We start from the raw sequence: 27,126 nt of genomic DNA, 5'->3' as shown, positions 1-27,126 counted from the left end.
CTCTCCATTTGGGCTGCCTCCCTGTTTTTGTTTCTATGTACTACCATGCTTCCCCGAAAATAAGACCTAGTTGGACAATCAGCTCTAATGCGTCTTTTGGGGCAAAAAATTAATATAAGATCCGGTATTATATTACATTATATTATATTATACCTGGTCATAAGACCAGGTCTTATATTAATTTTTGCTCCAAAAGTCGTATTGGAGCTGATTGTCTGGCTAGGTCTTATTTTGGGGGAAACACGGTATGTAGGGCTGCTATGTCTCCAGATCTTAGTAGAGTGGCCTTATATAGTAGGTGTGCTGTAGAGTTCAGTGGTACAGTCTTTCTGGTCACCTGAGCTGGGTGCTCCAGGTGTGTCTCTTGTGTGAGTTGTGTTTACCTTCTTGTTGTACTTGAGCCTTGGTTACTGTTTGCATGTTAATGGGAAGAATTGATCGTAGGGTTGATTGGTTGTGAGAACTGGCGGTGACTACAGTGGAGGAGCTGTTGTGCAGGGGCTGACTCTATGGAGTAGGATTCGCTTTAGCACAGCTCTGGTGCCTGCCCAGTGTGCCCTTTGGGTGTGTCATCCCCAGAGGTGGCCAGGTGATACTCAGCTGGGTCTGAAGCTGGCCTCCAGGTGTCCCAGCCCTGGGGCCTCCCGGGAGGTCCCCGCCACAGGCCAAGTTCCACCGGAGCCTGTGCCCTACCCAGGACCACCTTCCATGAGCCACAAAGCAATCCGCAGATTGCCACCACTCAAGCTGGACTTCAAGGTGCCTCGAAGGGCTAAACCACAAATTGAGGCCAGCTGTCACTAGTGCTGAGCTTTGGGCTGCTCAGCTAGAGATACAGGACATGCCAAAGCCAGGTGCTGTTTGTTTGGATTTTGTGAACCTTTGAGAGGTTTTAGGAAGGTCCACAGCATGAGCCAAAACAAGCCGTTTATAGGGAAAAGCCACTGGAAGTGGCTTGGGTTGGCCTGAAAGTTGGGTTGGGTGGGGTGTCAGGGAATCAGGGCAAATGAACAGTGTTACCCAGGTTGATGGAGACTCAGATATGGAGGCCACCTATATCTGCATGCCGTGAGTAGGGAGGGCTCCTTAAGAAACAATGGCTTCCACCAGCTTCTCCATCCTGGAGAAAGCTGCCTCTTCAGCCCTCATTGTGAAGCCAGACAATTCAGTTCCTCCCCATGTGTCCCTGGCACCTTTTGAGCTGCTGCCCCAGCACTGGTGCTCAGAGCGAGTCCATCAGTGAGTAAGTCTGCTAACAGGTCCTTTAAGAGGAGTGTCTGGGACTCCAGACACCCTGTGTCACTCAACAACAATCTCTGCTGGTTTTCCCAGCCTGAAGTTGTGGGAACTTCTCTCCATGGCACTGGAACCCTAGTCTGGGGATTCGTTGCTCTTCCGGGGGATACCTCCACAGTCAGGATATCCCTCCCAATTTTCATTGGTCGCACGCGGGTGTGGAACCGCCCATTCCACATCTCCACCCCTCCTACCAGTCTCTATATGGCTGCTTCTGTATGTCCTTAGTCGTAGGGCTTTTGTTCAGCTAAACTATTGGTAATTCTCAATGATGGTTGTTCTGTAGTTTAGTTGTAACTTTTTTTTTTAAGACAGGGAATACTTTATTCAAATCCATCAGAGAAATGGACAGGTTGGATCTATAACAAAGTGTCATGTTTTAAAGCATAGGCCAGTAATTGTATATGAGAGTATACACTGCTACATACACATTAACTGATCAGACCACAGCTTTTCAAAGTTTAAAACAGAATAAGCTTCCCTGTAAAAGCAGCACCTTCGTGACATATTAACTTTAATATTCCTGTCCTCTTCCTTACCCTCTCCTTCAACAAAATCCACACCAACCTCCTCATAATCGTTTTCAAAGGCAGCTATGCCCTCACGGGCCTCAGAAAACTCTCCTTCCTCCATGCACTCACCCACGTACCAGTGAACAAAGGCACCCTTGTCATACATCAGGTCAAACTTGTGGTCCAGGAGTGCCCAGGCCTCAGCAATAGCTGTGGTGTTGCTCAGCATGCACACAGCTCACTGTACTTTGGCCAGGTCTCCACCAGGTACCATAGTGGGAGGCTGGTAATTAATGCCAACTTTGAAGCCAGTGGGGCACTGGTCCACAAACTGGATGGTACGCTTCGTCTTGGTGGTGGCAATGGTGGCATTCACATCTTTGGGAACCATGACACCGTGGTATAATAGGCAGCAAGCCATGTATTTAACATGGCGAAGGTCACATTTCACCATCTGGTTGGTATGGCTCAAAGCACACATTGGTGATCTCTGCTACAGAAAGCTGCTCATTAGTTGTAATTTTGATATGGTTGTGAGAGGAGGTAAGCACAGCATTTACTTATTCCACCATCTTGACCAGATCTCCATTCTCTTCATTTTAAAAGTTTAAGAGCTTAGACTCCTTTTCTTGTCTTACCTATCTCTGTTAATGCCACCTCCTTCTCTGTGTACCCCCACCCAAAATGAAACAGAGATTCCTATCTCTTGATCCTACCACTTCTTATTCTCATTGCCACTACACCCAATCTTTCTCTCTTACCTGAACCAAAAGAAAACAGCCTCTTGGCCAATCTCCCTTCCTCTCGTCTCTTCTCGCTCTAATTTATCCTTCACATAGCAATCAGCTTGATCTTTATAAAGCACTGACCAAAATCCTTTTGTTGTTCCCACTGAGTACAGGATCAAGGTACAACACCATAGTGTGGCATTCAGGGCCCATGAGCAAGACCGTTTCCACCGATCCAGCTTCATTTCACCCATCTTTCCACACCCCCTTTCTCTGTAGCCATGTTATTTAACCACATGAAGTTTCCTGACTCCAAGATATATGACTGAATCTTTTTCATGCTGATCTATCAGCCTGAAATGTCCACCACTCCTTCTCTTCCTATGAAAGTCCTACATACTGTATAAGGTTCAACTTAAATGATCTCTTTTCCAGGAAGCCCCTTCTTTGGTCTTCTCACAGACCCTAGCTCTACGGTGGAATGGCTCCCGTTTCATTCTGCCTCAAGACAGAGTCCCCTGTTGACCTTCTCTCCAACCGTATATTTTGAGCACCATGACTGCCTATGATTCCCAGATCCTTGCACACTTCCTCACACATAGAATGCCTTAAAAATGTTTATGGAATAAATAAATCATGGGCTTTGGCAAAGCTTTTCAAACATATTTCAAAAGTCCCTGATGGTTTCATATTTAAACAAAAATTGAAGTTCAGTAAATGTTTTGAATAATGTCTAGTATTATACATTTGTGTTTTGTTCATCAGGGACTTCCAAGATCCACATGTAAAAGCATATTAATAAAATCTAAGAGTAAAATATGCATGGTAATGTACACTTCTGTTAAGTTTTCTTGACATTTCCACAGTGAACAATATACTGTAAAAATAAATGAGCTCTTAATTACTTTTTAACAGGAGGTTTTTTTCCTCAGTGAAGATTTACTTTAACACACAAAGTAACTCACTTTCAAAATGAGTTCTGAGTAGGAACCCAGTTGGAGAGTTAATCTAGGTTTTTAGTAACTGAAAAGATTATTTCGTTTTTCTTTTGGTAATGGTTTGCTATTTTCCATCCGCCCTCCAACTGAGAAGAGATTTGTGGTAGAGGTGGGTGGATAAAAACATAGTCAGCCTTATTAAAGACAGCTTGGCTGATAGCTGTGAAAAACATCAGTGAACAGAGAGGCAGCATACCCAAGTTCTAGTTCATTTCTTATGGCATGAACAAGCTGTGTGACCTTGGCATGTTTAGGTCCCTCTGGGACTCAGTTTCCCTCTATGTAAAATTAAGGTGCTAGACTGGATGATTTCTGAGGACTGTTCCTGCTCTGACTGCCTTGGTTAGGAAAATGCATTTGGGTTTGAATTAGTGCCTGGGGTGTACAGCAGCCCCTAGCACTGGACAGGTTGCCAACCAAATACCTCTCCTACTAACAATAGCTGCTTTGTTGAGATATAATTCAATATCATAAAAGTCATCCATGTAAAACATATGATTCAATGGTTTTTAGTATACATACTAAGAGTTGTGTAACCACCACCAATTGATTTTAGAATGTTTTCATCACGCCAAAAAGAAACCCTGTACCCAGATGCAGTCACTCCCCATTTCCTCTCAACTCTTCCAGCCCTAGGCACTCACTAATCTACTTTCTGTCTCTATGGATGTGCCTATTCTAGACATTCACATAAGTAGAATTATACAATATGGACTCCTTTGTAACTGGCTTTTTTCACTTAGCATAATATTTTCAAGTTTCATCCATGTTGTGGTATTAGTACTTCATTTCTTTTTTAAAAAGTAAACTTTACCTTTTAGAACAGTTATATATTTGCAGAAAATTGAGAAAAATAGTTACACAGAGTTTCATATACTGTCATACCCAGTTTCCCCAATTATTAACATCTTTCATTAGTATGGTACAATTGTTACATTAATGAACCAATATTGATATATTGTTACTAAATAAACTCTACACTCTATTCAGATTTTCTAAGTTTTTTCCTAAAGTCCTTTTACTGTTCCAGGAGCCTATCCACTATACCATATTGCACTTAGAAATCATGTTTCCTTAGGCTACTCTTGGCTGTGACAGTTTCTCAGACTTCTCTTGTTTTTGATGACCTTGACAGTTTTGAGGAATACTGGTCAGATATTTTGTATAATGCCCCTCAGTTAGGATTTTCTGATGTTTTTCTCATGATTAGACTGATTATGGATTTTTGGGAGGAAGACCACAAAGGAAAAGTACCATTTTAATCACATCATATCAAGAGCACATACTATCAACATTGCTGTTGATGTTGACCTTGATCTGCTGGCTGAGGTAGTGTTTGTCAGGTTTCTCCACTGCAAAGTTACTCTTTTCCCTCTTTCCCTACTATTCTCTTCAGAGGGTAGTCATTATGAGTAGCCCACCCTTAAGGGGTGGGGAGTTATGCCCCACCTCCCTGAAGCTAGAGTATTTACGTAAATTATTTAAATTTCTTCTGCACAGATTTGTCTCTTCCCCTCCCCTCATTTATGTATTTACTTATTTATGTCAGTGTGAATACTTGGATATTTGTTTATACTTTGAGTTATAATCCCGTATTATTTTATTCATTTTGTTGCTCAAATTGTTCCAGATTTGGTCAGAGCTCTTTTAGTTGGCCCCCGTGTCCCTTTGACACTCCCCTATCATTGGGGGCCTTCCTTCCTTCCCTTCTTCCTTCTTTCTTTCCTTCCTTCTTTCTTTCCTTCCTTGTCTTCTTTCTTACCTTTTCTTACTTTCTGGCACTACAGGATGCTCCAGACTCATTTTGTATATTTCTGGCCCCAGTCCTAGAATCAGCCATTTCCCCAAAGTGCCCTGGTTCCTTTTATCGAATAATGATATTAGAAACTTAAGATCTGGACTCTAGGTGTGCTTGTTGCTACTGGGATATCATTACTTCTAGGCCTTCTCATAAGTTGACAGAGCTAGGTAATATATGTATAAATATTAACCTGTATATATACAAGTACTCAATTTCTTTTTATTGCAGAATAATATTCCATTGTGCAGATATACCATATTTTATTTGTCTGTTAATCAGTTAATACACAATTAACTTGTTTCCACTTTTTAGCTATTATGAATAATGCTGCTATGAACATTAGTGTACAAATTTTTGTGTGGACATATGTTTTTATTTCTCTTGGTTATTCCTAGGAATAAAATTTCTGGGTCATATGGTAACTCAATTTTTAACCTTTTGAGGAGCTGCCAGACACTTTTTCAAAGTGGCTTTACAGCACTATATTCCTACCAGCACTATATAAGGATTCTGATTTCTCCACATCCTCACCAACACTTGTTATTGCCTATTTTAAAATTATTACTATAGCCATCATAATTGGAGTGAAGTGGTATCTCATTGTGTTTTTTTTTTCTTAGACGTTTATCATTTATATCCCTCACACTGTGGACCCCCCTCCCCCCATCCAGTATCCCTCTGACATCGCACCGAGCCATCCCATTTCCACTGTCTGCACTCCCAATGCTGTACTCTGCCTCTTGTAAATGTATACATATATATATATATATATATATATATATATATATATAATATTATAGTTGGCATTCATTATTGTTCAGCTTCAGGTGTACAGTGCAGTGATCAGGCATCTACATCTTCCCTGAGATGGTCTCCCAAATGGGACATGTGTCTATCGGATACCCTACAAAATCTTTACAACATTATTGATTACGTTCCCCAGATTAATTCTCGTTGTGGTTTTGATTTGCATTTCTCTGAAGACTAACAATGTTGAGCATCTTTTCATGTGCTTGTTGGCCATTTGTATATTCTCTTTGGAAAAATTCCTATTTAAGTCATTTGTCTATTTTTAATTGGGTAATTTGTTATTATTATTATTATTATTATTATTATTATCGAGTCTTAAGTCTTTATGTAGTCTAGATATGAGCACCTTACAAGATATATGATTTTTATGTATTTTTCCTATTTCATGGGTTGTCACTTCACTGTCCAGGCAATGTATGTCCTTTAAAGCAAAAAAGTTTAATTTTCACAAAGTCCAATTTATCTATTTTTCTTTTGTGTTTATGCTTTTGGTGTCATATGGTTTCTTCATTTTGAATGGTGACGTCATACTTTGTCTTCTTTCTATAGCAGGAACTAGCCACTTGTGATGGTGAGAAGTACAGAATCTGACCAGAGAGCACTTGCTCCTCCCTGAAGAGTCAGTAGAGGTTGCTAAGCAAGGTGATCATTATACCTAATACGTACTGTACAATGGTTGTGTGCCAGACACTGCGCTGAGCTCTGAAAGCATTGTGGTTGCCTTTTTTAAAAAAAATCCAATCCTCACAACAAACCAGAGAAATTGTCATTCGCACTTCACATCTGAAGAAATTGAGGCTGAGAATAAGTGATGTCCTCAAGAGCCCACAGCTGGTTAGAGCTGGAGCCAAGGTAGCAGATTCACTCGTGATTTTCATGAACTTGTACTGATCCTGTTTGCTTCAAACCCCAGAGCTCCCCGCTTCCTTAAACAGGCAGTCAACAGTCCACATATATTTTTGAGAGCCTAATATGGATTAGGCATTGTGCCAGGTATTGGTGACACAAACTTTGCCCTCATGGAACTTATAGACTAGGAGAGAGACCCCCAATGGGCAGAATCACATAAATAAACATAAAATGACCACTGGGATGAGTGCTGTGAAGAGACACCCAGTGCTATGAGAGCTTATAACCAGGAGATCTGTCCTGTTCTGGAGGTGGGCATTATGGAAGCCTTCCCCAAAGTGATGCTTGAACTAAGATTTTCAGGACGACACTGGACTATTTGAGGGAAGAGCTTGGGGAAAAACATTCCAGGAAAAGGGAACAACAAATTCAAAATCCCTGAGGCAGGAAAGAAATGATGTAATTTTTGCTAGTACATTTTATTAATTGTCAGGAAATCTGTGCTTGATATGCGGACTTGGGGAAATTCCAGATGCAAAATAAAACGTGTACTGTGCATAATGGTCTTTATCTGAGACAATTACTGGATTTTACATTTTATTTAGATGTGAAACCATCAGGAACCATGACTTATTTAACAAACATTTCTCAAAGGAATCCTGGCTGAGGTTGAAATAGGGAGAAGTAGGAGTGCAAGGAGTAGACCCCAGAAAGGTAGGCAGGAGCTGGATCAGGCAATGCTTTGGACAGTTGGGATATTTTCCCAACAGCAATCAATAGAAAGTCACCAGAAGGTTGTTAAGAAGGGAAGTAACAATGATCGTTTTTATGTTTGAAAAGGGGAAGGAATGCTATAGGAAGAACGGATTGGTGGGGAACAGAACGGAAGCAGGGAGAACAGGTAGGAAGCCATGGCAGTGGTCCGGCAGAAATGACAGTGGCGTGGCTGAGGATGGTGATGATGAGGAAGACAAACACAGCATATTGTACTCAATTCAGCTGGTGGGTGTTGATCTAGCCCCTCCTCTGCCTGGCCTGGGACCCAACCCCTGGTCTTGCTCACCCGCTCACCCAAGAGCTCAAGTCTGGGTCCTCATTGGCCCCTGCTTCCCGCAGCCCACGCTGTGGTGGAGCTTGGCTCCCAAGGAGGTCTTTTTCTCCAGTGAGTGGGTCAGAAGAATGATGAAGCCATCACTAATCTGCTCCTGCCCCTGCTTACTGAGGAGGGCACTTTGGGGGGGGGGTTGCTCTGTGCTTGTCCTGCTTGTGTTCAGTGCAGGCCCTAACCGGAGAAGAGTTAGAGAATTACTGCTCCTGGAACTCCCTGCGGCCTCCTCACCCCAAAACAGATGAAGGGAATGCTGGGTCTTTCTTCTTTCACAAAGAGACACATTTCTTCCGTATTTGCGATAGAGAGGGAATATATTTTAAACCTGCCTTTTCTGGTGATAACAGGAATAAAATCTTATCAGAGAAAATTGGAAAGTACAACAAAACATAAGGAAGACTGACCAGTATTCATATTACCCTGCATTTTTGCGTATTTTTCCAGTCACGTATACCTATATTTAAATAGGTCATACATACCGAATATACTTCTGTATATCTTTCTCTTTTCACTTTGTGGTTTAAAAATTTCCCTGTGTCATTAAAATCTCTCCATACACAATTTTTAATGTCTGCAAAGTAGTCTCTTTTGGAAACATGTTTTACATAAACTTTGCCTATTTGTTAGACATTTGGGTTGTAACTTTTCCCATTCTAAGGATGTCTGTGATGAACGTCTGTTTATAAATCTTTGCCTGCATTTATTTAGGATGCCCTCTCCCCCTGTAAATTTCTAGACGGGACATTGATGATTGGAGTCATAGAGACGCGACAGGAAAGAAAATCTCTATGTAGGATAATTCCCACCAAAAGGTAGCTCTTGTCCTGTTAGTGGAAAGCTAAAAGATGGGCTGGTGTTTTCTACTGCGTAAGGACCCTTTGCTCCCCACATCACTTTGCCATTCACCAAGCCAAGCGGTGGCTAGTAGGTGTCTGTGTGTCAGGGATTACCTCTTTTCTCTAAGACCCTGTGGGATTATGAGCTTGAGAGGCTGCTGGGACTGGCTTTCATCAGTTTCTCCCCGTCTTGTGCAGCAGACAGCCCTCTGGTTCCTAGGTGCCACCACAGAACCAACTAAGCAGCCTTGAGCACAGCCATTTTCCCCTTAGGGGCCAGTTTCCTCATTCGTAAAACAAGCCAGAGGAGTGTTGGGGTATGACCAGATTTTGTTATTGTTGCCACTTACGCAGCAGAACCTATTTCAAGTTAAATCTTACAAGAACCCTAATCTGTAAAACAGATGAAGGGGCAGTTTTCCTGGTAGAGGTGTGTCTGGAGGAGTGGGAGAGGGGAGGCCCATGCTCTAGTTTGAAAACTCTGGCCAGAGTTTCACTCCAGTTCAGTTCAGTTCTTTTCCCTATTGCTGAAGTTTTTTTTTTTTTTAAATTATCTTTCATCTATATTTAAATCCTCCAAATGTGCTGATTGATGAAATCTTTTCTCTTAAAGGCAATTTGGAAATCAGACAAAGTGCAACACAAAGACATGGATCTTTAGAGAGTATGTGAGCCCGGCTGAAAGGGTGACCCTGGCACTTCTAAGAAGGCAGCAGCACAATGGACTCTTCCAAAGAAGCAGTATCAGTTTATTCCCCGTTGGCACCGCCCCCTCAGTGGGGCAGAATTGCTTGTTTTCACCCTCCCTTTCCTGGAGTTATTTCAGACCAAACTTGTGTCCACAATTCTAGCAACTGGAACCCAGAGTAACGGAGAGGTATTTTATTGAGGCCCAGACACTGTGAAAGATATGAATAGGGGGATGGATATGACAAGAGAGTTTCCTCTTGTTCCTGGGACACTCTAGCACGGGGGAGGGGCCAGGCTCACCAACCTGGCAGCCTGTTTGGTTAGCTCCAATCACAGCGGCTCGTACCAGCCCCGAGGGGCCCGACGTCTGTGGCCCTGGGATGGGAGGGGAGGGAGTGGTACGGAGGTCTTGCCCGAGCCCAACCCAGCCGCTGTAGGCCCGGGAGGAGCACCGGGTGGAGGGCAGTGCGCGGGGGGTCTGTAAATCACCGCCGGGGGACTCTCCCATCCCTTACTGCACAGTATGGTGTGGGGTGCGATGGGTAGGGGAAAAACAGTGCCAGGGTCTGCGGGGAGGGGGTGGCGCTACGGTCCCTGGGAGACGCGACCTGTCTTGGAGAGGCGTGGTGAGCTTAGCCTCCTGGATCCGCAGTGATGTGGAAAAAGCGGGCACAAACCCCGAAGCCGCTGAAGGCCCCTACCCCTCCCCCCCGCCAAGCCCGCCCTGGCCCTCAGGTGAAACTGGCCCGCACAAAGAAGCCAGTTGGAAATGTGGAGTTCGAACCAATTTACTGGAGATTCTGTCGCCCAGAGTCCTAGCAGACCTTAGGCAAAGAAACCTGTGGTCAGGAGTGGATGAGGGTAAAAACAGTGCACCAGGCCAAGCTTATTGGAAAGACCGAGTTTAGTTATTCTAGGATATAGCGAGGTAACAGGATTAAAGGGATTAAGGAAATCACCTCAAACAGCTGAGGAGGCGGTAAGAAAAACACTGGTTCTATTTGTTTTCTTCCTAGGCTCCAAACAGATACACGGGGGCCTGGTGGCCGGGCGCGAACGAAAGGCCAGGCCATTCGGGGGACACAGCGTAATGGCCAAGGATCAGGGATTGGGGGAAAGTCGGTGGGAGGAAAATAAAGCGGTCTTCAGGCTTGGGACAGAGGGAGCCTCTTGTAAAAAACAAGTAAGTGGACTGGATTGACAAGTCAAAAAGAAAAAGCCATCGGAGGAGTTTTAGTGATCTTTTCAAATCTAAAGTGGACTTTGAAAAACCAAACCTAGTGTTGAATGTTGGCTCCGCCGCTTCTGCGCCACCACCGCTAAAATGTAATTATTTCCTGCTTGGGATTCCTGTGACCCGTTTATTATTAATAAGATCACTGAGATTTCCGAAGGGTTTTCGTTTTGTAAATATTTCAGCTCGGCTCAAGTGTCTTCCCGCCCCAGTGCACAAAGGTAAAGGTGCCCCTTATTTGGCTGGTTTCAGCGGCCGCTCAGCGCTATCAACAAGTGCGTGGCCGCGGAGGTTCACCTTAGCTAGACTGTGCGGGCTCCCAGGAAGACAACCCGCGTTTTCCTCGGAGTTTCAGTTGAAAATAATGGGAGCCGCAGTGTTTTGGATTACAAGTAGTTGAAGAGAAAGATAAACCATTTCAGATCACTCTCGCCTCTTCCCAGGGACCTCCCTGGCCCCAGGACCGAGCCATGGTTATAATACCGAGTGATGGTCTCCTCCCCAGTCCGTACCTAAAGTTTCAGGCCCGCAAAATTATCACGACTCCATTATGTTGGTTATAAAATTTATTGATCTCTCATTTAAGAATTAAGAGTAAAACCTTGAAAAACCTGAAACAAGATAGACCCTTCCCCACCACCCAAACGAAATATGAAAACATAAGCGCGACGAAATATCAAACAGATCACGGCAGAAATCACCAACGCAACAGCTTAAATGCGGACTGGACAAGCTGCCCCCCGGCTGGGGCGGCGAGGCGGGAGGCACACGCACACCTGGCTATAAATTAACACTGGCCTTAGCTACCGCGCCACTTCGCGCGGCCAGCCAAAACACCTCGAGGAAAACGGATGCAACGCGACTGGGGGAGGGGCGTTGCAGGTCTCAGGCCAGCCTCACCCGAGAGTACGTTTCTCCCATTCACTCACTCCTTGGCTAACAGCAAACTAACGAGACAACATTTTCAAATGCAACCGGAAAACCCAGGAACCCAGGAGGAGGAGGGGGCTGCTTTTTCTTTGCAAACATCACAGCGATTCCCAACCTACAAAAGGGGAGAGATGGGGCAGCCGAGCTCTAGAAAGTCCCATATCCGCTGCTCCGGACTTCTTTATGTTTTTTGTACAAAACCCGACAGCTACAGCAAAACTTTCTGTCCTCCCCATCATCGGTACAAGGCAACAGACCCAGGCAAGCAAAGCTAAACAACAAGGCGTCCCAACTTGGGGGTGCGGGGCGGGGCGGGGTGGGGGCGGAGGGGCGGAGAGCGCAGGCGGGCGCTCAGATGTGGGTCAGCGGCACCGTTCCGTTGACAGCAGTCCCAGCGCCCTGGTAGTGCTGGTGTACGGTGTGCAGGCGGCCGCCAGGCAGCGGCGAGGCGGCGTCAGCCGCGTCCCCGCCGGGTGGCAGGTACATGCTGATCATGTCGCGCAGGTCGCCAAGGCACGCGCGCTGCGAGTGCGATGTGATGGCGGGCGGCGGCGAGCTGGGCTCGGTCTTCACCACCGTGCCCATGGGGCCCAGGCTCATGGCGGCGGCGGCGGCGGCAGCGGCGGTGGCGGGCTGTTGCCCGTAGGCGGCGGCGGCAGCAGCAGCTGAGGGCGCCATGCCCCCGTAGCCCGAGGCGGCGGCGGCCGCGGCGGCGGCGTTCATGTAGCTCTGGGCGCCGGGCGGCATCATGGGGCTGTACTGCAAGCCGGCCATGTCGTAGCGGTGCATCTGAGGCAGCGCGGGCGGCGGCGGGCTGCTCATGGTGGCGGGCTGCGCGTAGCCCAGTTGCTCCTGTACCAGCGAGTACGCACCGTTGGCCCAGCCGTTCACGTGTGTGTACGTGTCCAGGCGCTGGCCCACGCCCACCGGACTGCTGGCGGCGGCGGCGGCGGCGGCAGCGGCGGCGGCGGCGGCGGCGCCGGGGGGCAACAGGCCGCCGGGCAGGGAGTACTTGTCCTTCTTGAGCAGCGTCTTGGTCTTGCGGCGCGGCCGGTACTTGTAGTCCGGGTATTCTTTCATGTGCACGGCGCGCAGTCGTTTGGCCTCGTCGATGAACGGTCGCTTCTCGGCGTCGGTCAGCAGTTTCCAGTCGGCGCCCAAGCGCTTGCTGATCTCAGAATTGTGCATCTTGGGGTTCTCCAGGGCCATCTTGCGCCGCTGCCCGCGGGACCACACCATGAAAGCATTCATGGGCCGCTTCACGCGGTCCTGATCGCTGCCCCCTCCACCGCCGCTCGCACCACCGCCGCTGCCGCCGCCTGCGTTCGCGCCGCTGGCTGCGTTCGCGCTACTCTTGCCTGCGCCGCCTGGGGCTGTGGGGCCGCCCGCGCCTGCCGCTGGAGTGGGTGGCCCCACCGGGTTCTTGAGTTCAGTCTCCAGCAGGCTGTACATGGCCGGAGCGGGAAGAAGGTGCGCCAGAGTGGCGGGAGGAGAAGGCGCTCCCGGGGCTGGAGCGGCCACCGTGAAAAGGCCTGGAGACTCCGTCGGAGGGGCGCTTGGGGGCCGATGGGCCAGCGGGTCGGGCGGGAAGGGCAGGCTGGCCGAAGCGCTCTGCGCCAGGTAAACAGGAACCCGCAGGCTACTCTCACCTGATGCGCAGTCTCGAGCTGGTCACATTCGCAGTCTGGCCGAGCGCTCACCAAGCCCCTTATATACCTGCTCTGGTCCCCCAGGGTTGAGCTGGGTCCGCCCCTCGCCTTCGGGAGTCCCTGTGATTGACAGGCTTGCAGTGATGCGCTCTGGCCAATCATCACGGAGCCCCCGTTCGGCCCCGCTGGAAAAAAAAAGAGTTCGGGGAGCCCTTTCGTTCACCCCCATACTCCTCTTGGTCCCGGTGACGTGATGAGAGTTATTCAGGAGGCGGGAGTCCGGGAGAGCCGCTCAGAGACCACCAATTAGGGTCTCAAAAAGTTTGAAAGAACGGAACTCTAGTAGGTGACCGAGGGGGGAGGGGAGCGCGAGCAGGATTGAGGGGGAGGGGCAGAGGGGCGCCCACGGGGTTCCAAAAACAACTTTGCAGCTCTGTCAGGGCTGACCGGCTCCGGATCCCGGGGCCACCATGCAAAGCTTCCCGCTATCTGCGAGGAGATCCTCTGACCACTTCTGCTGCCAGCGCTAGAGACACTGGGCATCGCCAGCTATCCAGGCGGGCTTGGGAACTCAGGGCGCAACAGCGGTGCCCCAGGCTGCGGCTCCGAGAAGCCCTCCCTGGAATCCGCTTATGTCTAGCCGGACCCTCTGCCGGGGAGCCGCGGGCCCGCGGGCCCAGAACCGAGCAGGGATCAGGGACCAGTGCACCGGAGACAGGCTTCTGGACGGCTGGCTGAGCGCACCGGGGCCGTGAGGCTCCGCGGTGGTTGGTGTACGGGCTACTAGTCAGCCGCCGGCTACCCCGGCTGGTCCAGACACTCACACGCGGTGGTGCAGGGGGCGGGGGTGTGTGTGGGGGTGAACCGGCCTCAGCTCTCTCGCTCCAGGCTCCCGCTTAGCGGCCCCTTTTTGTCTCTGCTCTCTGGCCATTTCGGTTTTTCCAGTCCGATGCTCCTGAGGGGGAGGGTCGGGCCCCTTGGAAAATCCGTTTTCATGGCAACACGGAGCCTCTCCAAGTGAAAGAAAAGTTTCTTGGAGGGGGGCACGGTGGCCGGAGAGGAGCCGAGGCCATCCTCGGGGCGGACGGCCGGGCCCCCTCCACTGGCCGCGCACCTGCCAGGACCACTGAGTGTTGCTGTCGCCGCGCAGCCTCGCCGCCTCCCCGGGGAGCAGGCTCTGCTAACGGATTTCGTCCTTTTTTGTTTCACAGCCTTCCTGACCCGAGCCTGGAGACTAGGAGCGGAACACTCACCCGAATTTTGGGTTGTCTGCCAAAGACTAGCGGCGCGGTAACCCCGCCTGCGGGTAGAAGGAACCCCGACAATCGGCTCCGCCAGCCCAAGCGAGTGACACAGCGTTTGAAACTCCCGGAGCCTCCCGAAGCGACTAGTGGGAAGGAAAAGCCAGCTGGGCAGAAGTGGCAAAGACTGAAATAAGGTGTCCGCGCGGTGTGAGCCCCCTGCTCCCCGCATCAGCCTCGTGGAAAGGTGGGGAACCAAAAGAAAGACGTAAATTTTAAGTGTGGAAACAAACAAAACAAAACCCCAAGCTTTGAGCTCCTTAGTGCTAATACAAGACCAGGAGATCCTGGGCCGCCAGCCTGCGCACAGGGAGCTTCCCCCTTTTCTGCATGAATTGCAAGCCAGGCCCCTATGGGGCGGGCAGACGGCTGACACCAGAATCCCGGCAACCAGCCGGCATCACCTCCTGGAAGTTTGGGTATCAAAACTCACCCCTTAAGTTTGGGTTCCACCTCGTGGACGTCCTCTTGTTCATCAGAACGGGAGGACACAAACGTCCTCAGCCAAGGGCTGTGATCATTTGAATGGGTGTACAGATTTAGGGTTTTAAAGTAAACTATCTGGACCGGTTCAGTGTGTGGGTTTCAGATGTGTGTATTCGTGCACTCACGTGCATTGAGTGTGCACAGTTAAGCTGACATGGAGTGGAAGGCACATCTCAGAAAACGGAATGATTGGGTAATCCCCACCTGCACTTGTTTTCTTGGCAATCTGGCTGACAGTCAAATTTAACTGGGCAAACCCACCTTCTCCCAGAGAAGTCACTGTACAGTAGCCCTGCCCTTCTGCCTCCTTCTCCAGATGCCCTCTTGGGTTCTCTGGGCCTCCGAGGCTGTTGCTAAGGGAAGCGCGTTTTAGGAAACTACCCAACCGACGCGGTGCCTGGCGTCCAGTAGCCTGACAGATGTCAGGATTCTTTCCAAGTTTTAGGACCCAAGCACGCCGTTGTGGTGTCAGTGCCTGGGCTGCATATTTCCGGAGGCAAGGGATGGGAGGCTGGGCCTGCGCTCCTCGCAGCAGATTATCTGGGGAACTAGTCATTACTTCCAGCTGTTTGTCATTTGATCACACCTACCCCAAGGCTTAGGTGGTGAGCTCATTTGTCCTTTAACATCTTCCTGCCAGATTCAAGGCAGTCTTTTGCCAGGACAGGACACTCTCCCACACTCCTGGCTTCCCTCGGAGGCCGTGATTAAACCCGTCTCTGTACCTGGTGGCTCTACGGTGGTCTGCACAGTCCCAAGTGAGAGTCACGCCGAATTTCCTTCGAAATGTTTCCGAGGAAACGTCCTCAACCCAAACTAGGATTTCAATACATAAGCAAGGTTACCATTACGAGCGGGGGGAGATGGGGGAAGGCTGGAAGGAAATCGTTCTCTTGGCTCACCAGCAGTGGGCACCAGCCAAGAGGTGTGTCCATCGCTGGGGGTCGGGGGAAGTGTTGCGGCAGGTACTACCGCCCCAGGGGCCTCAGTTCAGGCGGGGGCTGCGAGGAGGGAGGACGGCCTGCGGAGCCCCAAGCGGTGTCTCCGAAACGCACCCTGCACCCAGCGAGGAAAGCAGAGGGACACGGCTGGATCCAGGGTCAGTCCTTTCCAGCCTCTCCGGGAGAAGAGAGCATATTCGGTAGCTCTGTCGTTCACTTTGGGGCCTCCAGGAACCAGTGGGCGGCATACAGAACCCAGTGCAATGGGCTGGGAACCCGGCCAAGCACTCCCTCCGCATTCCCCCTTCCACCCCCCCACCCCCGCCGCCCTCCCTAGAGTGCTCCGTCTCCCTCCGACTGGGGCTGGGCCTGGGACTCCCAGGACCCAGGGCGCAGCAACAGCGCCGTTTGTTGGTTTCGGTTGGAAACTTCACCCAGTGGCGTCCCTTCCCGCCCTCCCGGGCTTGAAGGTTGCCCCAACCCTTCACCGAGAGGCCGCTGGCTTCACCCCAGGACAGAAGTGGTGCTCATCCTTAGAAAGAGGGTTGTCGCAAAACTCGGGGAACCAGGCCCTAGCGTGGTTGGCCCGGCAGGATCCGGGTGCATAGGGCGCTCCCACTCTGCCTCCCTCCAGTTTCCGGACTTGGCAGAAACCAGGTGTCCCAAGGGCCTCATGGCTGCAAAGTACACTTAGCAGTTGTGCCTTAGAGCTACTGGTAGAGAGCAGAGCGGGAGAGGGGCCGTCTCACCACTCGCGTGGGGGTGCCTGCGTTGATTCCTCCTCAGCAACTGCTCAAGGGGATCCGTTATCGGGGTCTTCTGCTCGATTTGGACCCAACCTCTTAGAGGAGGTGCCCCTAGCGTGTTGGGTGGGATGGGGTGGATGTGTGTGTGTCGGTACAGCTCCGGCTCCTGGAGGGCTGACGCCTGACGATAGGGTGGAGCAATCGCCTTTTTCAAGTGCAGCCAAGCCCAGCGAGCAGTCTGGCTTTGAGGAAATGCGGAAAATACTTATCCTGGAGACTCTCAGAAACGATTTGCTTTCCAGCAGGAAAAAAACAAAAACGGTTTGCTTATCTAAAGGCAGTAATTCCTATTTCTTCCTTGAGAACATCCCTTGACTATTTGGCTCCTAGCCAAGATTGTCTATTTAGGCCACAGATTGAGGGCCTTGATCAAGAAATCAGAGAGGCTTGGGTCTGTTGTAGAACCATCTCTTGTAAAAGGTCGGAAAGGTCACCGGCACTTCAACTGGGTGGGAGAGACTGTACCTTCTAGTTCTCAGAGTATCCAGCTTGATCTCCCCCAATCCCCAACCCGCAACCCGCAGCACCACACCCTCCCCCCTCCCAGATGAAATACTTGTTCTTACAGGTCTGGGAAGAAGCTGAAGACCCTAGGATGGCCGGTGCAGGCTACAAACAATAACCTAGTTGATACTCTGTAAAGAAATGTTACTACCAGCTACGGAGGAGGCGTGTGGTGACACGGGCCTCGAGGCAGGGAAAAGTCTGTGGGAGGCACAACTATATTCTGCTGCACTTTGGTGTAGCTCTTTTGGGGAGTGAGGGTGTACTTTTAGAAGCGAGTTTCCGAATTCAAATCACTTGGTTAGCTGATAACACTGGGAATCCCCTTGGCCCACACCTTGGCTCTTAGTTGCCAAGGTTCTTTTCATCCCCAGGGTGTTAAGATATTGATGCGCTCTAGTTTCCCTAGGTGCAGAGCAACTACGAGGAAATTGGCAAACTTTGCCTTCAGCGTCCTCTCGCCTACCTCACAACCGGAACACTGCCTAACACAGCCCCAGCACTGCCATCTCCCCGCGGCCCGGAAAGCTCTGCCCGGGAACTGGGTCCCAATTCCAAAGGGTCTTCCGGGTCATGGCCACAGACCTCTTTGCCTTTCTGCCTCCTCCCCAACTCTCCGATGGTGCTTAGCTCTTCGAGCTGCCAAACCTGCATCCCTGCGGAGCATCCTCCCGGAACCGGCACCCTAGCGCTAGGCCTGCCCTCTCACTGAGCCTGTTGCCTTTTCCACTGCCTTCTGTGGCCGCAAAGGCACGGCCTTCCACTACGGGGAAGTGGCCTGCTAGAAGCCGAAGCCGGGGGAAAAATCTAAAAATCGTTATCAGTACATAATGTTGTTTGAGTTATCCACGTCCCCATTATTCAGACAGCGGGAGTCACAGGTCTACCAGGCCAAGCAGGACTCCCTGGGGAAGGACGCCTGTAAAATCACGTGGCCTCCTGGAACCTCCAGTGTGACCAGGCACGACCATTGGCCCCGGGAACAGCAGGGCGGCTGCCGGCAGGGGAGAGGGCCTCCTGGAGCCAATTTAAACCTCAAGGCAGCATCCAGCTGTTCTTTCACCCTCTTCTCTTTTTTCTTTCTTTTTCTCTTTTTCATTTTCTTTTAAGAGAGTTGGAGAGCCATGGAATTCGATGCGCGGAATTTCTGTGTTCTCTCCGCCTCTTTTTGGCCGTCATTTCATTTCGCTAAACCTCTGTCTTACACCTACTATGTGCTGTGTTGGGTCCTAAGCAGGGAACGAGACCCCGCTACTTCCCGTTCCGCAGCAGAAAACGGCGGCTGCGGCTGGGGAAAGCTCAGGAGGGCTGGGGACTGGTGCGCCGCGGCTCGCAGGGGCCACGCGTGTTCTGCAGCGCGCGCGCGCACTTTCCCCCGCAGCGCCGAGCCGCGCCCGACCCCGCGGCGCCCGCCCCACGGCGCCCGCAGGATGCCAGTGTGCCTGGACCCCCAGCTGCCGCGCGCCGTGGCGCGGCTGTTTGAGTGGCGGGCGGGCGAGCGAGGCTCTGGGGCCGCTGCTCTCGACCCAGAGCCGGGCGGAGGACTCGGCCCGGGAACAGCTGGTGTGCCGCTGCTTGCCAGGTATGGAGGATGCCTATCCTCGGCGGACCCTTTCTGCGCGGGCCCGCGCGGCCAGACGGTGCGACAAAGCGTGGTCTGTCGGGAGGCCTGGCCGCGCTGGCGTTTTGGCGCCTAGGCCGCCGTCACCCCAATTCCATTTCACCAGAAAGCGTCGCTGGGTTACGACCTCGAAGCTTTGCTAATGCGATGTTTGTGTAATTAACACCGTCTCCGCTTGTTTCTGAACATATTTCCTCCCCCAGCACAGCCCCGCTTTCATTTGAAAAAGCAACGCTAAGAACGTCCCAATAACCCTTTCTAATGGGAAAAAAACTGTCCCTTTTGTGGAATGGTTTCTTTACAAAGCCAACAACCAACCTTATTTTCTAGTTCCAATGGCTATCCCTTTATGAGTTATATTATTAAAGAAATCTGACACTAATTGTGCCGATTTAACTTGTTAATTAGTTGCAAATAAACTATTCATTAGTGGTAAAATAAAATAAAACCCATGTGCCTAGATATGATTCCACGTTCAAATATTGTAGTGCCTGCATAGCATAGGCGTACTAAATTAAGTTCCTAAAAGGTTTCTCCTCAGGATAAATAATTAAAATATATTCTACTTTAATTGACATTATAGAGGACATAAATGAGCTTTTCCTTTTAGAAAGAAATAGCCATTTCTAAATAAAGCTTGCAGTCTGGAAAATGGAGGCTTCAGCCAAATGAATAGTCATTACTACCTTTTCAACGACGTGGGCCTTTTGATCAGAAAAGAAATTAGCTCTAAAAAACAGACAATGGAAGCCTGCCCTGCAATAGGAAGAAAATTAGACGGCCAAGGCTCTTCACAACACCTATTTCTATAAACCATAGAGCTCCTTGCTTTTCAATTACAGCTGTTCATTTCATATAAGGAAAGGGGAAAAACAGGCCTCTAATGTAAACTCTCTTTCACCATAAAGCCTGGTTCCTGGCGTACAGCCAGGCTGCCTACTTACTATTGTTTTTAGTCCTCTCATCAATTAGCTAATACTATATATTTTAAATGACTCTGAGGGTATTCACAGACTCTCTCCCCATCCCCACCCAGACAAAACCCAAGCTGGACTCCCATAAAAGGACTACCATTCAGTGCACAGACACTTAAATGTATAAAGTTTAATGTTTTTATTGTTCCCCAAAGAAAAACCATACTGAAAACCCTGTTTTGTTTTTTCCCTATATTTCTTAGTCCATTATTGAAAGACCCAGATGAGGTGATGACAGGAGAGGGACATAAATGAGCAGCTTTCACTATTGTTTCTAATTGTTCACAGAGCTAAATCCATCTCGAGATAATTTTTCTGTGCCCTTTAAACCATAATTTGGTTTATACATCTTGGTGTTTTAAAAATATGGATTTTGAAATTTGCTAACTCCCTGGTTTGGTGTCATTAGATATAATTTCATTTTTTAAAAATTACTAAGTCTTCACCATTTTGGTGAAATTATCTAACCGGCAAGAAGGGGAAAAAAAATCTTGTTTGTAGGGCGTGCTACAAAATAAAACTTTCAACATACATAAAGCAATAATATGAGAAAAATATTCGGTAATAATGACAAAGACTCTTAGTAAGCCTTTAGATGCATGTTCTAGAAACACCAAAATAGAGTTATAGGCTAGGAAGGCTTTGCTTCCTTTGAAAGTACTTATCTAATCACTTATCTACTCATTATGTAAATTCCTTGAAGAACTAAACAATAGTGCATATCCTATAGGGTTGGCCTGAGAATTTACTTTTTGGGGTTGTGCTAATAAAAACTCAGAATCATATATTTTAAATTAATTAAAGATAGCTGATTTATTAGCTATTAAATAAAGACATTTTTACATAACTGTAAAGCCATTTAAAAAAATAACAACCATGGACTTGTCCCTGAGGGGTGTCATTCCCTTTATCTTTTAAACAACTTAGAGATAGTCTGCCAACTTAGGAGGAAGGAATGGACAAGAGTGGAGCCATTAGGATGGTTACTTTAAGTATTTCTAAAGAACAATGACAAAGAATTGTTTCCAAAATGGTTCTTTATGCTCCTGTTTTCAGCATGTATTGCTTGTGGAGGATGCTTCCATTTGATGGCTTCCTACCATATTTTTTATATGCAGTAAATTAGTGTGTTTGTCTTTTGCTGTTGGGCAGTAGTAACTTCTTGGCTGCTTTGTTCAAATAGATGTCAGAATAAAGTTATCAAAAGCATTTTGCCAAAGAGCACAGAGTTGCCACTTCCGATTTCTTGGGCAGCCTGAGGAAAGGACTCTTTCTTGGCAATGGAGTTGTTTGATCCCTCTTGGGTTGCTACAATAGAGGATGTGGTTTTACAAGTACACAAGTGTGAGACTCTTCCTCTTGTCTGTTGCATGTGATGGTGCCTGTTTTCAGAAAGAATTCTACAGGAACTAGGGGAAATTGCCACCTTCCCAAGGTGAGGTTTAGTACCAGAGGTCAGCAATCTGTAGTCGCAGATCAGTAACCTGGAAGTTATCCAGACTGACCCAGAGCAGCATGAGTATTTTGGTGGTTCTGATTTTAAATATTATGGCACTTGCCTTTCATTTGGGAAGGTGGAATGTGATGTTGGGGGCAGTTGAATTGAAATTTGAGGGGAGTAACAAAACTGCCAGCAAAGAGACCTGAATCTCTTACTGCAATTTTTGGGAGGAGACAATATATTCAGGAGAGAAATAAAAAGAAATGTTTCTCAGGATGTTAACATGGAGGAGAGCCTAGGTGTTAACACCATCTTTATAATTTGGACAAGTTTTTTATTTGTTGCTTTTTGTTTTGTTTGTTTGTTTGTTTTGTTTTGTTTTTAAGGTATACTTGACATATAACATGTTAGTTTCAGGTATAACATGATTCATTTGATATTTGTATATATTGTGAAATGATCACCCAAATAAGTCCAGTTAGCATCCATCATTACACATAGTTACAACAGTTTTTTTTTCCTTATGCATACTTTAAAGATCTACTCTCTTAGCAACTTTCAAATATGCAATACAGTATTGTTAACTATAGTGGGCAAGATTATTAATCTCATGGAACCTCTGTTTCTCATCTGAAAGAGGTAGGTAGTCAGAACTTCTTCACTGGGTTAGGGTGGAGATTCAATGAAATAACACAGCTGAAAGTAACTGGCACTCTGTTTAGCACATAGCAAGCTCAGTTAAGAATTGTCTCTTCTTTTTAAATAATTTTTTATTTTTCAATTACAGTTCACATAGAATATTATATTTGTTTCAGGGGTACAACATAGTGATTAGACATTTATATAACTTACAAAGTGATCACCCCCGATAAATCTAGCACTCATCTGACACCACACATAGTTATTACAATATTATTGACTGTCTTCTCTATGTTGTACTTTACATCCCCATGACTATTTTGTCGCTACCTATTTGTATTTCATCCTTTCCCCTTTTCACACCTCCCAACCCCCCTCCCCTCTGGCAACCATCAAAATGTTCTCTGTATCTATGAGTTTGCTTCTGTTTTATTTGTTTCTTTACTTATTTATTTTTAGATTCCACATATAAGCGAAATCATATGGCATTTGTCTTTCTCTGTCTGACTTACTCCACTCAGCATAGTACCCTCCAGGTCCATTTATGATGTTGCAGTTGGCAAGATTTCATTCTTTTTTATCGCTGAGTAACATTCCATTGTAAATATTTACTACCTCTTCTTTATCTATTCATCTACGATGGACACCCATGCTGCCTCCATATCTTGGCCATTGTAAACAATGCTGCAATGAACATATGGATGCACATGTCCCTTTGAAGTAGTGTTTTGGGTTTCTTCGGATAAATACCCGGAAATGGGATTACTAGGTTCTTCTTTGTCTCTTGTTATAGCCTTTGTTTTAAAGTCTATTTTCTCTGGTATAAATATTGCTACCCCAACTTTGTCTGTTTGTTTGTTTCCAAGTTCATGAAATATCTTTTTCCATCCCTTTGCCTTCAGTCTGTGTGTCTTTCGATCTGAAGTGAGTCTCTTGTAGGCAGCATATGTAAGGGTTTTTGTTTTCTTATCCATTCAGACACCCTATGTATTTTGATTGGAGAATTTAATCCATTTAGACAGAGGGTGCCAAAAAAAATGTATACACATTTTAAGAAAGGAAAGAACTGTATTAAAATTACATTGATGGTAACCACTTTGAGCACCTCTTGTAACTGCAGAAATCAAAACGTGACTTGTATTCATCTTTTGTTATCGGTATATATTGAGTATTACAATTTTAATATAATTTTTTCCTATAAAAATGTGTATACATATTTTTGGCACCCTCTGTATTTAAAGTCATTGGTGTTTTGTTTTTGTTTTTAAAGATTTTTTTATTGGGGAAGGAGAACAGGACTTTATTGGGGAACAGTGTGTACTTCCAGGATTTTTTCCAAGTCAAGTTGTCCTTTCAATAGTAGTTGTGGAGGGCGCAGCTCAGCTCCAGGTCCAGTTGCCATTGTTAGTTGCAGGGGGAGCAGCCCACCATCCCTTGCGGGAGTCGAACCCTGGCAACCTTATACTTGAGAGGATGTGCTCCAACCAACTGAGCCATCCGGGAGCTCAGTGGCAGCTCAGCTCAAGGTGCCGTGTTCAATCTTAGTTGCAGGGGGCAGAGCCCACCATCCCTTGCAGGAGTCGAGGAGTCGAACTGGCAACCTTGTAGTTGAAAGCCCACTGATCCATGTGGGAATCGAACCAGCAGTCTTCGGCGTTAAGAGCATGGAGCTCCAACTGCCTGAGCCACCGGGCCAGCCGTAAAGTAATTGTTGATAGATACGTAGTTATTGCCAGTTTATTCATATTTTGGCTTCTTCTTCTTCCTCCTCTTCCTCTTCTTCCTCCTCCTCCTCCTTCTTCTTCTTTTTGTCCCTTTAACATTTCTTGTAATACTGGTTTGGTGTTTATGAACTCCTTCAGCTTTTTATTGTCTGAGAAGCTCTTTATCTGTCCTTTGAATTGAAATGATAGCTTTGCTGGGTAGAGTAATCTTGGTTGTAGGCCCTTGCTTTTCATCAGTTTGAATATTTTGTGCCAATCCCTTCTGGCCTGCAAAGTTTCTGTGTCTTATGGGAGCTCCCTTCTAGGTAACTAATTGTTTTTCTCTTGCTGCTTTTAAGATCCTCTTTATTTTTAATGTTTGGCATTTAAATTATGATGTGATTCTCTGTGGGCCTCTTTGGGTTCATCCTGTTTAGGACTGTCTGTGCTTCATGGGTTTGTGTGTCTATTTCCTTTGCCAAGTTATGGAAGTTTTCTATCATTATTTCTTCAAATAGGTTTTTAATCCTTTGGTCTCTCTCTTCTCCTTCTGGTACTCCAATGATGCAAATGTTGGTATGCTTGATGTTCCAGAGACCAATCTATCCTCATTTTTTTTGGATTCTTTTTTCTTTCTGCTGTTTTGATTTTGTATTTTCTACCTTATCTTCCAAATCACTGATTAGAGCTTCTGCTTCATCTAATCTACTGCTTGTTCCCTCTAATGTAGTCTTTATTTCAATTATTGTATTCTTCATTTCTGACTGGTTCTTTTTTATGTTTTCTATCTGTTTGTTGAAGTTCTCACTGAGATCATTGAGCATCCTTACAACCGGTGTTTTGAACTCTGCATTTGGTAGATTGCCTGTCTCCATTTTCTTTAGTTCTTCTTCTGGAGCTTTGCTCTGTTCTTTCATTTGGGACATGTTTCTTTGTCTCCTCATTTTGGCTGCCTTTCTTTGTTTGTTTCTATGCATTCGGTAGGGCTGCTATGCCTCCCAGTCTTGGTTGAGTGGCCTTATGTGGTAGGTGTCCTGTGAGGCCCGGTGGCAGAGTCTCCCTGGTCACCTGAGCCAGGTGCTCTAGGTATGTCCCTTGTGTGGATTGTCTGTGCCCTCCCGTTGTAGTTGAGCCTTAATTACTGTTGGCACATCAATGGGAGGGATTGACCCTCAGGCTCATTGGTTGTGAGGACTGGCCGTGACTTCAATGGAGAAACTATTGTGCAAAGGCTGACTCTACACAGCAGGATTTGCTTTAACAAGGCTCTGGTGCCTCCTCAGTCTGCCCTTTGGGTGTGTTGTTGTGGAGGTGGTTGGGTGGTGCTCTGGTGTGGTCTAAACCTGGCCACTGGGTTTATTGGTTCTGGGGCCTCTTGGGAGGGGCTCTGTTGCAGGCCAAGTTAAGCCGCTGCCTGTGCCCTGCCTGGGGCCACTTGGTATGAGCTACAAAGTGAACAGCAGATGGTTGCCACTTGTTCTGGGCCTGGAGATGCCTGGGAGAGGCTAAGCTGGGAACTGAAGCTGGCTGCCACTAGTGCCAGGCTTGCGGCTGCTTAGCAAGATGTATGGGGAATGCTGAGACCAGATGCTGCTTGTTTGGGGCTTGTGAGCCTCTGGGATTTTAAGAAAGTCCACAGCATGAGCCAATACAGGCCATTTGTATGGAAAAGCCACTAGAAGCAGTGTGAGTGGACCCACAAGTTGGGTGGGGCTGGTTCTTACGGAATCACCAGAGTGGGGCAAACAGGGCTAGGCAGGTTGGTGGTGACTCAGATATGGTGCTGACCTAAGTCTGAACCCTGAGTAGGGGCGGGCTCAATGAAGGAACAGTGGCTTCTGCCAGCACTTCTGTCTGGGAGAAAGCTGCCCCTCCAGTCCTCACCTTGAAATCAGACAACTCAGTTCCTCCCATATGTCCCTGGTGCCTATGGAGCTGCTGCCCCATCATTAGAGCTCAGAGCAAGTGAGTCCATCAGTGAATCAGTTTGCATGCAGACCCTTTAAGAGGAATGCCTCCAATTCCAGCAGCCCTCTGTGTCACTCAGTCACAATGTCCATGGGTTTTCACAGTCAGAATTTATGGGGACTTCCCCTGCTGGCACTGGAACCTTGAGCTGGGGAGCCTGGTGTGGGCCTGGGACCTCTCACTCCTCAGAGGGGACCTTCACAGCTGAGATATCCTTTCCAATTTTTATGTGGGACAAGCCCGTTCCAACTCTCTGCCCCTCGTACCCATCTCGACATGGCTTCTATGTTGTATGTCCTTAGTTGTAGGACTTCTGTTCAGCTAGACTTCAGACAATTCTCAGTGATGGTTAGTCTGTGATTTAGTTGAAATTTTGATGCAGTCATGAGAGGAGGCAAACAGTATTTACCTACTCCACCATCTTGACTGGAAGCCAAGAACTGTCTTGTTTTCAACTTGGCTTTCTTTTTCCCCTGAAATGGGATTGAAAATTTCTTTAGTGTAGGCAAGATGAGACCATACTGCTTTTCTTACGAATTACATGGCTATACACAGACGTTTGTGGAATGAATCATAGTCCTTGAGAAAGTCATTTTTGAAGGAAGGAAAAATAAACTAATTACTCCGTGGTTCCGATTTTGCATTGCAGTCTCCCACATTCAGCACAGTCACTTGAGATTGTTTCTGTCAAGACTCTCTAGAGAGTACTCACTGAGATGATGGAGGTTTTGGTTTGTGACAGAGGGTCCTCTTGTGTTTAGTTGAGAGACAACATAAAATATCTTTTATAATAGAGACATGCCTGCTGTTAAAAATACACAATTCGTGTCATATGGATCTTAAGTCCTTTATGTTTTGCTTAAAATGTAAGTTTTATTTTTTCTTTCAGAGCTCAATAGAAAGTATATTCTTTCTAAAGATTGCATCAGGAGTCATATTGAATTAGGAGAGAAGCCTTGTTCAGATTTCATAGCTTTTATATTTTCTCTGAGGTCTCAGAAATAGGCACAATTGACCAAGCCAAATGAAAAGAAATAGTACTAATCACACGCAGAGATCAAAGTCTTATCGTCTCTCACAGTGGTTTCTAAAACGACTTAGAGAATCACAAAAACCATTTTTTAAATAAATAAATTAGAGAGAATTCAGTTCATATTGAGTAATTCTGTGGTTAGTCTGTGCCATTGCATTTGAGGGAAGAGATCAAGCATGAAACTTTGATTGACTCCCAGTTAAAATTCTTGCTGAAGGACTAGATTGGGCACTAGTGCATAAAAATGCAGCACAGAGAAATGGTTAAA

General features: G+C 47.2%; 2 protein-coding genes across 2 annotated transcripts; both read right to left on the bottom strand.

The window, feature by feature from the left end:
• Window positions 1-1,716: 1,716 nt before the first annotated feature.
• On the bottom strand, window positions 1,717-10,136 carry LOC117032840 (tubulin alpha chain-like). The gene is given in 3 exon segments (XM_033124507.1): window positions 1,717-2,271; window positions 2,273-2,314; window positions 9,933-10,136. Coding segments are annotated over 3 exon segments (801 nt in total).
• Window positions 10,137-12,143: 2,007 nt separating this feature from the next.
• Window positions 12,144-13,469, bottom strand: SOX3 (SRY-box transcription factor 3). The gene is given in 1 exon segment (XM_033117639.1): window positions 12,144-13,469. A coding segment is annotated over 1 exon segment (1,326 nt).
• Window positions 13,470-27,126: the final 13,657 nt, after the last annotated feature.

This window comes from Rhinolophus ferrumequinum, chromosome X (genome assembly GCF_004115265.2).
Source record: "Rhinolophus ferrumequinum isolate MPI-CBG mRhiFer1 chromosome X, mRhiFer1_v1.p, whole genome shotgun sequence".
NCBI classification, from domain to species: Eukaryota; Metazoa; Chordata; class Mammalia; order Chiroptera; family Rhinolophidae; genus Rhinolophus; species Rhinolophus ferrumequinum.
The sequence above is the reverse complement of the archived record's forward strand: the minus strand, read 5'-3'. Positions and strand labels throughout refer to the sequence as shown.